At 61.4% G+C, this 12,357-nt stretch overlaps 1 protein-coding gene across 1 annotated transcript in view; it reads left to right on the top strand.

Annotated features, from left to right (window-relative positions):
* The first annotated feature begins 4,680 nt into the window (after positions 1-4,680).
* Positions 4,681-12,357, top strand: part of LSP1 (lymphocyte specific protein 1) — a 42,642-nt gene continuing 34,965 nt past the window's right edge. Inside the window, exon 1 of the mRNA XM_046643813.1 lies at positions 4,681-4,818. Coding sequence (XP_046499769.1) covers positions 4,751-4,818 — 68 coding nt within the window. The 5' untranslated portion in view covers positions 4,681-4,750. The remainder of the gene's footprint in view (positions 4,819-12,357) is intronic.

Here is a 12,357-nt window from a genome sequence, read left to right as displayed (position 1 = left end):
CCCAGCGTCTCTGAGCTGGGCCTGTGACCACACAGCCGCCCTGGATGCCTCGGCTTGGGTTTCCCTCCCCATCCAGAATCCTCTCCCACCCTGACCTGCTCCTGCTTCGTGCCTCTGCTTGCTGGTGGCCCCACCTGGACCCCAAGAGTGCCCGAGGCACCCCAGCTTCTCATTCCCTTGCCCCCGAATCTCGTAGGTCACTGTGACCGGAGCTGGCGGGCCACCCACAACACTGCTTCCCTTTTCTTCCCTGGCACGCACTTGCAGACAGATGAGGCCATGAGACTGAGTTCTTGATGACATTTGTGTCCAGGCCTGGCCGTGGGCCCCCCAGCCTTCCCATGGTCTCCCCATCCCTCCCCTGCCTGCTGGATACAAAGGACCAGCCAGGCCTCTGAGGACCTCGGGGAGGAGGAGCCTGGGGTCCCAGGCAGACTACAGAGGCCCTCCCCACCTGCCATGGCCTGAGAATTGGACGGGAGTGGGAACAAGGTTCTCGCAGGGCTCAGATCCTGAGTGTGGGGCTGTTTGTTACAGCAGCTGGTCTCCTTTTCCCTGACTAACACAAGCCCTGTGTCAGTGTCCCGGGGCCTGCTGTGCAAAAGGACCACAGACGGGGCTTAAGCCACCAGTACCGACTGTCTCCCAGTCCTGGAGGCTGGACGGCCGAGGTCCAGGTGTGGGCAGGGCTGGTTCCCCGTGAGGCCTCTCTCCTTGGTGTGTAGATGCAGTCTCCTCCCTGTGTCCTCACAGGGTCGTCCCTCTGTGCGTGTCTCTGTCCTCATCTCCTCTTCTTATAAGGACCCCAGTCACACTGCATTAGGGTCTACCCTAGCGATCTCATTCTGATTGATCATCTACAAGGACCCTATTTCCTAATAAGGTCAGGCTCACGGCTGCTGAGAGTGAGGACCAGAGAACTTTTAGGTGACTCATCTCAGGCCGTCACATTCCCGAGCCCGTCTCTCTCCAGCCCTCATGCTGTCACTCTTCAGATCCTCAGCATCTCTCTCCTGGATCCTCAAAACACTCTCCCCCTGGTCTGTCTGCCTCTCACTTTGTCCCCCGCTACGACCTGCCGAGGCTTCTTATGAGCCCCCAAGTCCCTCTGCCCAGCCTTTGCTGATTACCTGGGCACAGCATCCCCCCACCCCAGGTACAGGCCCTCTGCCACCCCTCAGGCCCTGGGACTCCCGTGGCTGAGGGGCCCACATGCTGACCGCCCGTGACACTCCCTCCTCCAGCGGCTGACCTGTGCTCAGACCTCTGGAGCCACCCTCCACCCTCCGGCCACCCCCAGCCAGTCGCCAAGTCAGACACGCCTTGTTCTCTTCTGACTTGACCTGTTCCGTGTGTGGACCACTTCCCCATTCCTGACCTCTCCTCCTCGCTCACTCTGCCCACACTCACCCGTCCCCTCCCCAGTGTCACTTGAGAATGTGGTCCTGACACTGCCCTCCCTGGGGCACCTGTCCCACCTGAGTCTTTGAGGCCACCTTGTCCATGGACCCAGCTGCTCCTGGACAGTCTGCCTTGATGTCCCACTGACAGTACAGAGTCAACGCATCCCCTGTGTCCCTCTGCCCCGCCCGCCTCACACAGACTCCTCCTGGCCTGCCCCTCGGCACCCTGCAGGGCTCGGCTCAGCGTCTCTGGTGCCGGAACCCTTCCCAGCAAAGCTTGCTCCGCCCTGGCCTCAGACTAGCTCATTGCTTCACTTGGTCATTTGCTGTGTCGCTGGACACTGCACCAGAGTTTGGGGGCGCGCAGACGGATGAGACAAGGTCTCTGCCCTCCCCATGCACCCCGGCCCTAGAGTTTGAGTGAATGACACCAAGGGAAGGAACCAGGGGGTGTCTGTGTCTCGGGGAGACTCAGCTCTCCAGAGGAAGGACCCCACTCTGTTCAACCTGCCGCCCAGCAGGGCACAGGTGGCCCGGACGGATGCTGGGGGCCCCGAGGGATGCCCTCACCTTATGCATGCCTGCTGGTCCAAGCCAAGTGGAGATTAGGCATGGAGGAGGCAAAGAGCTGGCCCTGAAAGAGGCTTGAGAAGGACCAGCAGCCAGGCTGGCGGGTCCAGGGCGTTTTCCTTATTAATCTTTTTTTTTAAAGATGCGAGAGATTTGAGCACATAAAATGGGATGAACAGGGGAAGAGAGGCTGGAGGGATGGAAAGAGGGACTGTTCAACAGCAAGATGGCCTGGAACTGGTCGGGGGAGCTGAGCACTGGGGAGAGCGTCCCTCGGGACTCTCCTGGAGAAAGGCGTCTCCTCTCTCTTTGGGGCCTGTTTTCTGGACACACCATGGGAGGGAGGGATATTAGGGTCCCGGGGTGGCCATAACAATGTCCCACGGACTCGGTGGCTTAAACGGTAGACATTTACTGTCTCCCAGTCCTGAGGCCACAAGTCAGAGATCCAGGTGTCAGCAGGGCCTGTTCCTCCTGAGGCTGCGAGGGAACTTCTGGCCCAGGCCCCTCCTCCAGCTGCCGGTGGTTTCCTGGCCATCTATGGGGTTCCCGACCTCTGCCTTCATGTTCACATGGTGCCCTCCCTGCGTGCAAGTCTGTCTCCATGTTTCCCCTTTTTACAAGGACACAGTCACACTGGCCTAGGACCCACCCTAGTGACTTCATCTTAACAAATGACATCTGCGCAGACCCTATTTCCAAATGAGGTCTCATTCTGAGATGCTGGGGGTCAGGACTTTAACCTATAAACTTGGGGGGACCCAGTTACACCCCACCAGGAGGTGTCAGGCTGCCTCTGGGCCTCTGAGGACGGGCAGGCAGAGGGCAGACAGGAACACTCAGGAGGGCCCTGGTGTCCGGCAGAAGCTTGGAGGGTCACAAGCCCTTCTGTCTCAGGGGAGATAAGGAAGGTGTGTGAGCCGGTCAGGCCGGGCCTTCAAGTTTACCCTCAGGTGGGGCCGGCTACCCTGGCTTTCTCTGGAAATTCTTCGTGGTTTTTGAACAGAGGCCCCACATGTTCATTTTGTACCGGGCCCCGTGAAGGAGGGAGCTGGTCCAGCCTCAGGCAGCGAATGGCAGTTGGGGAGGCAGTGTGTAGAGGGCGCCCAGCCTCCATCTGCTCTCCCCTGTCCCAGCGACACACCTAAGCTTCTCAGCTGTGATGTTGGGGCTGACCTCACCGCAGGCCAGAGGAAGGACCTGAAAGTCAGGACCACCAGGGGTCACATCCGCTGACGAGGCGCCAGATGGGGCCGGCGAGCTGGAGGGCTTGTGCCCTGGGGACGCTGGCCACGATGCTGAGGCCTGGCCCCCGCTCAGATGGACGTCCAACCACCACATGCATGGTTGGACAGCAAGTGGCCCCTGGGAAACATAGAAGGTACAGAGAAGGCAGCAGGCTGAGATCCCGGAGGGGCAGGGCCCTGTGGGTTCCCCTTGCTCAGGCCTTGCCCCATGGTGGCTGGGGCAGGACCCTTCCCCAAGCCCCCTGTCCCAGGTGAGTGAGAAGCCTCCTTGGCGTATGTGGGCAAGGATGAGGGACCTCACCTTTCCCCAAGCTGGCTTGCCCCTTGGTTGGGCCCCACCCTGATGGGTGAACACTCTGGAGCTCTGCCACCTTCCCCCACCCCCGGGCCTCTCTCCTGCCCCCTTTTCCTCAGGGCCCCCTCCAAGTCCCTCAGGTTGGATTTCTCAGGCCCACAGAGGGCCAAGGCTGAGCAAGATGGCCCAGGTCTCCCTTCCCTTCTTGTGGGCCCAGGAGTCAGCCCATGTCTTGCCAGGGAAGTGTCCTCCACCTCGACGGCCCAATGGCAAACGGCACACGGCCCAAGGCCCCTCGGCTTCGGGGTCCAGCCCCCACAACCGCCCATCAGCCCTCACTGATTTCTGAGCCTCTGATCTGGCCACACTCAGCAGCCAAGGACTATAAAGGGTGGAAACGGCCTCGATCCATCCCCTCTGTTTTGCTGGTGCCTCCCAGGGGAGTCCCTCAGCCCCCTGTCCCCCAGGGCCTGGTGACACTCACCATCAGCATGGTCAGTTCCTAGCTCTCCGAGCATGGGGGTGAGGGAGGCAGAGTCGAGGGGCAGACGGAGGGGCTGCAGAGAGACCAAGGGTGCCCAACAACTGGGGAGAGTAAAGGAAGCATGGAGACAAGACTTGCTTACAGGACGCAGGGCATTTCACACAGGGCCCCAGAAGCTGCCTGGGGAGCACAGATCGGACAGGGGTGCTTGAGGATGTGGCCCCAAGGCCTGCAATGAGGGTGCATCCGTGCTCTGTGACGCACCCAGAAGGTCTCCATCCAGAGACGTGGAGATGCTTAACATGGAGGCATGGGGGACAGCCTCAGAGAGCAGACAGACTCAGGGAGCAGCCAGCACAAGTGAACCTGGAGGCCAGGCCTGCGGGGGGACCCAGGCAGAGTGTGGGGTCTCCTGTGCAGGCGCCAGGACTCCAGACCATGTGCCGGCCACCGCGCCCCGGCTCTGCCGTCACACGGTCCCTCTCTGTCACTCCAGTCCCTGCAACTCGACTTGCTTAACGCTTCCTGATGGCTGGGGTTTTTTTTTTTTTTTTTTTTCCTCTCCTCTTGCACCAACAGATTAAAAAACAACACCCCAACCTAAGCCCCAATATGTTCCAAACCTCAACCTGCAGGCGGAAGGGGGAAGTGAAACCCAGCTGGGGGTGGGGGCTCCGGCCCGCCGCCCGCCCAAGGAAGCGCTGAGCGGCCGCACACACGCACAGCCGAAATCGGCCCAGACGCTAGGCCGATGGCGGAGGCTCCGAGCCACCCCGACTCCGAGGAGCAGGAAGAGCTGCTGGTGGAAGAAGCCACGGGGTAGGTGCCCGTGGGGGAGGCCTCATGCGTCGCGGTGGTCTGTTCCCAGCGAGCAGGAGTCTTTGTTTGCATTTATACGAGGGTAACACTTAACCCAGAGCCAATGGCGCCAAGGGGGACTTGGGCGGCACACAGGCTGCAAGGCGCCTTCCTGGGACCCTGTGTCACCACACGGAGGGGTGGGCGCCTCTTCCCTCTGCCTCTGCAGCTGGGCCTCACTGGGAGAGGCTGGGTTCTTCTCCAGCTGGTGGGATGATAACCCAGGACAAGGAGGGCTGGACACCGGATGCAGGGCCCCAGGACGTGGCCTGCATAGCTGGGGAGGAGCCCAGGCCTCAGGCAGGCAGGGCTGAAGCTGCGAGGACTGGAGGGGGGGTGCCCTGGGCCAGGAAGCCTGGCTGAGAGGGACCACTCGGCCTTGGGACTCTCAAAGCCTGAGCTTGAGGCCCTGCTGGGCCGCCTCCCCTAGACTGCCCCTCCCATGGTGATGGAGGAGCCCGAGGATGCCCAGCAGGTGCCTGTTCTGAGTACCAGAAGGCGCTTTCCGTTGGGGATGGGATGTGAGGGGGACATGGGCAGGTGCTGCGTGTGGGTTGCCAGCAAAAAGGACCACCCGTGCCACCACAGCCAGAGCTGGGCAGAGAGACCCTGCGGGCCCAGGCCTGCTCGGGAGGCAGCTGTGCTCCATGGAGTGCTGGGCGCCTGGCCTGTGGGGAGGCAGAGGAGGAGGGTCCCTGGCTGGGGAAACGCTGTCGGCAGGCGGCATCCAAGCTGAGCTGGGGGTGGGGTGGGTTCTGACTGCCCAGGGTGCAGGTGCCAGAAGTGGTGGGTGTAGTTGGGTCTTGGGGACAGGCGAGGCTTCGAGGGGCAAACGGATGTTCTAACAGTCAGGGGTTGGGGAGCCATGTGGGGATGGAGACCACTGGCCCAGAAGGGGAACAGTGGGGCTGCTGCCCAGGCCAGCAGAAGGCAAGGACCAGGAGCCCCCGGCTGGAGCAAGAGGAGATGAGATGCCCAGAGCCAGAAGGATAGAGACGGAGCCACCAAGGGCAGGGAGGGGAGGGGATGGGAGGGTTGTATGGTCACCAGGGCCCCACAACCTCAGGGATGACTTGCAAAGTGCATTTGGACCCTGGCTCTTCTTCTGGAGGCTGGTGGCAGCCATACCTGATCCTGCGATGACGCCTTTATTGATAAGGAGAGAAATGTCTGCTGTGTGTGTGCGTGTGTGAGCATGCGTGTGCATGTGTGCGTGGGGGAGGGAGGTGGACGGTCACCTTCTCCTTGCCGAATCCCCTATGGGGCCCTGGTGTGGGCTTCCAGGGGCCCGGGAGCTGGGCTGCTGGGGAGGCTGAGCACGGCTAGGCAGGCTGGGGTCTGAGTCCGGGTCAGGGTGCGCGTGCCAGGCCGGAGCAATGGCAGCCATGTTGCCCCTCAAGGGGTTGGATGGGACCCGTCGCCCAGCATGAGCTCATGAGGGCCGAGGAGGGATGAGAGGCCATGGCCCAGTCTGTGTGCCCCTTGGGGATCGTCACGTCCCTGGGGAGGCAGGTTGCTCTGTGCACAGAGCAGGCAACTAGGGACAGCTGTGTCCCTGCTCAGAAATGACTCCTCACGTCAGCGCCGTCCAAGCCCTGGGCTTCCCATGCTCCTCTAGCTGCTTCATGCCCATAGAAGGGCACAGCTTGAGCAGCCTGGTCGGGCACCCCCGCCTCCCTCCTTGGCCCCATCCTTGACCTCCGCTCCCAGCTGTCGCACATGCCGAGGAGAGGGAGAGGTTGGGGGAGCAGGGCACGGCCATGGCAGCAGGGGCCCAGGCGGGTGGGCAGTGGGCCGGCGCTCGGCCGACCCCTGGGTGCCTTGGTGCCTGTCCCAGGGCCGGGCTGCACCTGTGCAGGGTCTGTCAGGAGCTCGGGCAGGAGAGCTGGCCAGACACAGCCCCAGCCCCTGGAGCCTGGGTGCCCCGCGGACGTCACCCCCCGACCCGCCCATGCGGTGCGTGACACCGACCTTTCAGAATGAAACTGAGACCTCGGGCCGGGTGGGGTTTTCATTTCAGAAGGTGACTCAGGGAACCGGGGATTTTCCTGTCCAGGGTGAGTGAGAAGTCCCCGACGCCCAGGGAGAGACCTGCGGCCTGGGAAGCCCCCAGCCAGGAGCCCCGAGAAAGGCCAGGGCTCGGCAGAGTCGGCAGTGGCTGGAGGAGAGCAGGCGAGAACTGCCCCCCGGTCCCCACATGCTGCCCACGGAGCAGGGGACGTCAGGGTCTCAGGACATCACCCCCCATGCTGGGCCCAGGGCAGCCTCTGCCCCTCCAACTGGGCAAGTGCACCAACCCCTCTGATTGCTCCAGGACGGGGCCACCTCCCTCAGACTGCCCCAGGATTGGGCCAACACCCTCACATTGGGCCCTAGGATGGGATTGTCCCCAAACAACAGGCCCTCGACAGGCCTTGGTTCCCCTCTCTGCCCATGTGCAGGCTGGGCTGCACCCCCTCCCTCCCTCAGGGTTGGGGTGCTCTCTCCTTGCCTGGCTGCTCAGCTGTGGGATCCCACAGAGCGGGGCCAGGGCCATGAGCTCTGGCACGTCTCTGTGGGGCTTCCCTGGTAGAGGTGAGACGTGGCCCCATCCCCAGTCTTTCCCCGTGGGGAGCAACGGGCCTCGGACCCCAAGGGGCGGTGGGCAGAGCCCCCACCCAATGCACTGAGGTGGAGGACGCCCTCAGGGAACCTGGGTTCCACACGTCCAAATCCTGGACCCCCAACTCCTTGGAGGGCCCATGTGCACCCTGACCCTCACCAGGGCCAGACCCGGCTGGGCTGGGTCCTCCCTGTGCCCCCACCCACATGACAGAAGTCCTGCTGCTCCACCTGCAGATGGGCTTGCCCTGCTCCCTTGGGCCTCGCCCCTGCCACAGCCCAGCCCCCTCCTGCCCCACTGGTTGATGGGGATGACCTCACTCGGTGGTCTCCATGCCCCAGCCCTCCACACTCTTTCTCCGTGAAGACATTGGACTCTGTCCTCCCATGCATGGGACCATTCACCACCAAGTGGCAAGGCCACACCCCTAGGCGTCCACTCCAGTCCTGCCCCAGCCACGCAGATTTCACTTCCCCACAATGGTCTGGCATTCCCAGCTCTTCCCAGTTCTAGAAGGTGCCAGAATCACTGCAGGCTTTGCATAGACCTTTCCCAGCCCGACCCAGCCACCCCGCCCCCTCTCCAGTCTTCCTAACCCTCGTCTAGCCCACCCAAGATGGCCACTGCCTTGGGCTCCCTTAGCATCTGCTGCTGCCCATCGTTAGAGCCAGTCCTGGATGACTCCCGGTGCTGCCCTGAACCCTCACCCCATGCAGACTCCTGGCTCTGGAAGTGCTGCGTGCTCTGTCCTGCTCCCTGCCACTCAGCAGCCTAATTTTACCAGGGCACTTCTTCCTGTCTTTCTTTTTTAATCATGTATTCCTGTTGCTAATTTCATGTCAATTCCCTGATTTTAAAATGAATAAATCATTTTCTTAAAAAAAAAAACAAAAGGTCATGCCCTGGTCCTGCCCTCCCCCCAGGAGAGGCTTGGCTACTCCGGCCTTGGAGGACCCTGATTGGTCAGGAGTCGGGTGAGCGGTCATCTCCTGTCCCCAGGCCTCTAACTGCCCCCTAGGCTGCTGGGCAGGGCATGGCCCCGGTCACAGGAGGTTCAGGGACACTGCCTCAACTGCTTCTCCGTGTGCCCAGCTAAGAGGGGAGAAAGGCAGGGACCACCTGCGGGTCTACCCTGGGCAGGGTCTCTTTCTGGCCTCCTGACCCTGCAGACCCTCGGCCTTGCCCTCTGGGCTCCAGGGTCTTCAAGAGAGAGGCCCCAGGTCCCTGCCGGGCTGTGGGCAGCTGGGGAAAGGCCAAGCCAGCCTGGAGGCCTTGGGCGCCCTGAGAACCCTCATCCTCCTGTCCCCCTGAGAGAGCTGAGGGTGGGAGGAGCCTGTGGCATGGGAGGGGTGGGACCCCACGGGTCGGAACCCCCCTGCAGCCAGGCTCCTGGGTGGCCCTCCCACACATTTGCCTTCCCAGCAGGGCCAGACTCCACCTGGTACTGCCAGGGCACTCAGCCCGGAGCAGTGGGCAGTGCCAGAGGCCACTCAGGAGGGAGGGCGGACGCGGGCAGAGTCGGGCCCTGGCCCCAGCCAGCAGCAGGCTGTTAGGGTGGAGGAATTAGGGGGCCGCACCCAGGGTCCAGACCTGAAGGCGGCAGTCAGAGCTGGGTCAGGCCTCAGGATCCCCCTGGGGCCTCCTTTTCTCCTCCCCCCAGGTCAGGGGTCTCTGGCGCCCGGAAATGTCCCAGGGGAGGGGGAGGCTGAGCTCAGCCCAGATGATGGATGCCTTCCTCTTGGCCGAGGTCGCCGGCTTCCTCCCGCCTTGCATCTGGACCCTCTCACGGTCCCTCGTTGGGTGGGGGAGAGGGAGAGGAAGCCTCACATACACTCGGGGTATCGCAGACCCCCACCCCTGCTGACTGGGGAAGCTGGAAATCCTTCCCCTCACCCCCACTCCCTGCCTGGTCCCCAAACGCCTCCTCACAAAACAATCCTGGAGCCACCTGAGGCAGAGCCAGGAGGGTCTCAGGGACCAGGAGCAGGCAGGCCCCGGCCGGGCGGCACCGTGGGCTGGTGCAGCGGCTTCTCTCTCCTCCACAACGCACTCCTCCTCCTGCCTCTGCCTCAGTTTCCCTCAGAGGGTGCCAGAGCACTGGGTGAGCCCTCACTTGGGAAGATGAGGGTCCTGGCAGCAGGAAGAGGCCCCTCGGAGTCCTCGGTCGGCAGGAGTGGGGCCGTGAACATCGGCTTCACTCTCCTAGGCTCTGGGTTCTGAGTGTCGGGGGAGGAGGAGGATGGGGTACAGAGACCCAGGGGGCATGTCCAACCTCGGCGGCTGACGCCCAGACTAACACTTTCTGGGGTGAGCAAGCTCCGCCCCCCGAGGCCTCAGTTTCCCCATCTGCAAGGTTGGAGTCAGTCATAGCTACTCTGACTGCACGTCACTCCACCGTGCCAGCCTTCACCAAACCCTCACACCCAGGTTCTCATTGTACAGCCCCGTGAAGCAGGTTCCAGGACGTCCTGTCTCACAGGGAGAAACCGAGGCTTAAAAGTGCTGAAGGTTCTACCCGAGGGCAGCCGTCTTGAGTGACCGGGAGCCAGGCCTGGAGGGGTGCAGGCGGCATTGGCTTAGAGCAGATGCTTCCCAACACTGCTTCCCAGCAGAGACCCGCCCTGGGGAGCTGTGGCCCCGTGGGCTCAAGGTTGGGGTGCTGGGGCCCTGGCAGGGCCTCAGGGGGACACAGGGGTGGCTGGGCTGCCCCTCATAGGTGTTTGATAACCCCACACAGAGCTGCCAACGCTCTGCGCCCGGAGGTTCTCGCGACGCGGGGGCAGCACTTCCCGAGGTCCACCCAGAAGAGGGCCAAGCTCAGAAGACACCCCCAGGGACCTCCCCACAAAGCAGAAATGGGACGTGGCACTTCCAGAATGAGCTGGTTCTTTCCAGAGGCGTCTAGAAAGGAACCCTCAGCTTCTCTCCCAGCCCAGCTCCATCCAGTTCCCAGCCCCCAGCCCTTTCACATCAGGGAATCCTCTTTCCAGGGACTTCTAACTGACTTCTCTTCTCGAGACTGGGGACCTGGCACCACAAGGCAACTAGCAAGGGCAGTTCCCAGACCTCTCCTGACTCTCAGTGCCCTGAGGCAGAGAGAATCAGGCCCTCTCCTCCCAGGATGAGTTGGGACTGAGAGGTGAAAATGCGGCTTGGGAGTACGCGGCCAGGGGGCAGCCCAGCCAAAGGGGAATCCAGACGGGAGAAGCCAGCCCAGCGCCCGTCCCTCCCCCACACCCACGAAGCTGGAGAGAGGGGGCTGGGGGACCCGTGTGGGGTGTGGGGTTTGTGGAAGATTAGGGGATTGGGAAAGTCAAGCCTCCTAACCCTGCCCGGCCAGCACAGCCCTGCGGTGCCAGACACAGACAGATAAGCGGTGGGTGGAGGGAAGCCCCTGGCCCTGTCCTGGGGCCAGGCCAGTCCTATCCAAACTCGGTCTGCTAACTGCCTGCAAGCTGGGAAGTTGGGAGTTGGTGGGGTGGGGGAGGAAGCACTGTCTGGTCCCACTGGCTGGCAGGGAGGGGCTGTCTGGAAACCCAGGGAATGTCTGTGCCCCCCTCCAAGGCGCTTACCTCCCCCTGCAGGAGTGGGAGGGCCTCAGGCCTCTGGCCATGAGCCTGGAGCAAGGGCAGCTCTGTGGGGGGGCATGCAGAGGGCAGCAGGGACAGTAGTGGGGGGTGAGGGGTGACAGTAATAGTGGGGGGTAGCGGTGGGGGGTTTCTACACCCACTTCCCCTCACAGAGTCTTGGCTTCCCCAGCTGCCACAGGGGCTGTGGGTGAGGACAGGGAGAGGGGGGCTGCCCTGCTCCAGCCCTGGTAGGTGGGATCTCAGATGCTGCTCCTTCCTGCTAAGGGGAGAACACAGCCCCCTCATTCCACCCGTGTCTGCGCCCCTCCTTCCTAGATGCAAACTGCTCTTTGACGGTTTCACTTCTGAGGTAACCCAAGGCTGCCTTCTCCTCTTCCTTTTGAGGGTATCCTCCCCTCAAAAGAGAAATGGGACTTGGGACAGATGGATCTAGCCCACTGATTCCAGAGGACTCTAGAAAGAAGCCTTCAGCCTTTCTCTTGGTCCTAGCCCCACCCCAAATCCTACCTTCATCAGTACCCCCACCACACTGCCACCCCGGCTCTCTCCCTTTGCTGGATTGAGGTACACACAAGACAGATGGATGCTCAGAGCATTTGGAGGCTGCCTTCTCTGACGTCAGAGACATTTCTCTACCCAGAGTCACCCAGGAGCCACTGGGGCCACCAGCCCTCTCACTGTTCATTGCACCTTTCATTGGATACTCCTGTGAGCGTATATTTGTGTGTGTGTGTGTGTGTGTGTGTGTGTTGTGGTGGTGGTGATAAGAATGTCTGAACAAGAGGATAGAACCCTACTTCTCCAGCTCCTATTTAGGTTCTATTGGGGCACTGAGCTTACTGGGCCATGAGGGTCTTTTCTCTTCTCTTCTTAGGCCACAAGTTAATGAACCATGTGTTAGTCACAGAAAAAAGAAAAGAAAAAAACTCAATAATGGAGAATAAAATGAATGAATAAATTAACGAATGAATGAAAGGGATGAATGAAAGGAAAGGTAGATGAAGAAAGGTAGGAAGTAGGGACAACTGAATGGAAGGATAGATGATGCATAGATGATGGGTGGTTGGATGGCTGGATGATGAGTGGATGGATGGATAGGTGGATGGATGGATGAGTGAATGGATGTTGGATGGATGGCTTTCTAGACGGATGGATGATGAGTGAATGGGTGGATGGATGGAAAGCTGATGGATGGAAGATGGTGGATGGCTGGCTGGTGGGTGGAATATGGTGGATGAATGAGTGGATGGATAAATGATGGATGGATGATGGGTAGATAGATGGATGGGTGGATGGATGGATGGATGG

Source organism: Equus quagga, chromosome 17, assembly GCF_021613505.1.
Source record: "Equus quagga isolate Etosha38 chromosome 17, UCLA_HA_Equagga_1.0, whole genome shotgun sequence".
Lineage (NCBI taxonomy): Eukaryota > Metazoa > Chordata > Mammalia > Perissodactyla > Equidae > Equus > Equus quagga.
Note: the sequence above shows the minus strand (reverse complement) of the source record. Positions and strands in the feature narration are given on the sequence as shown.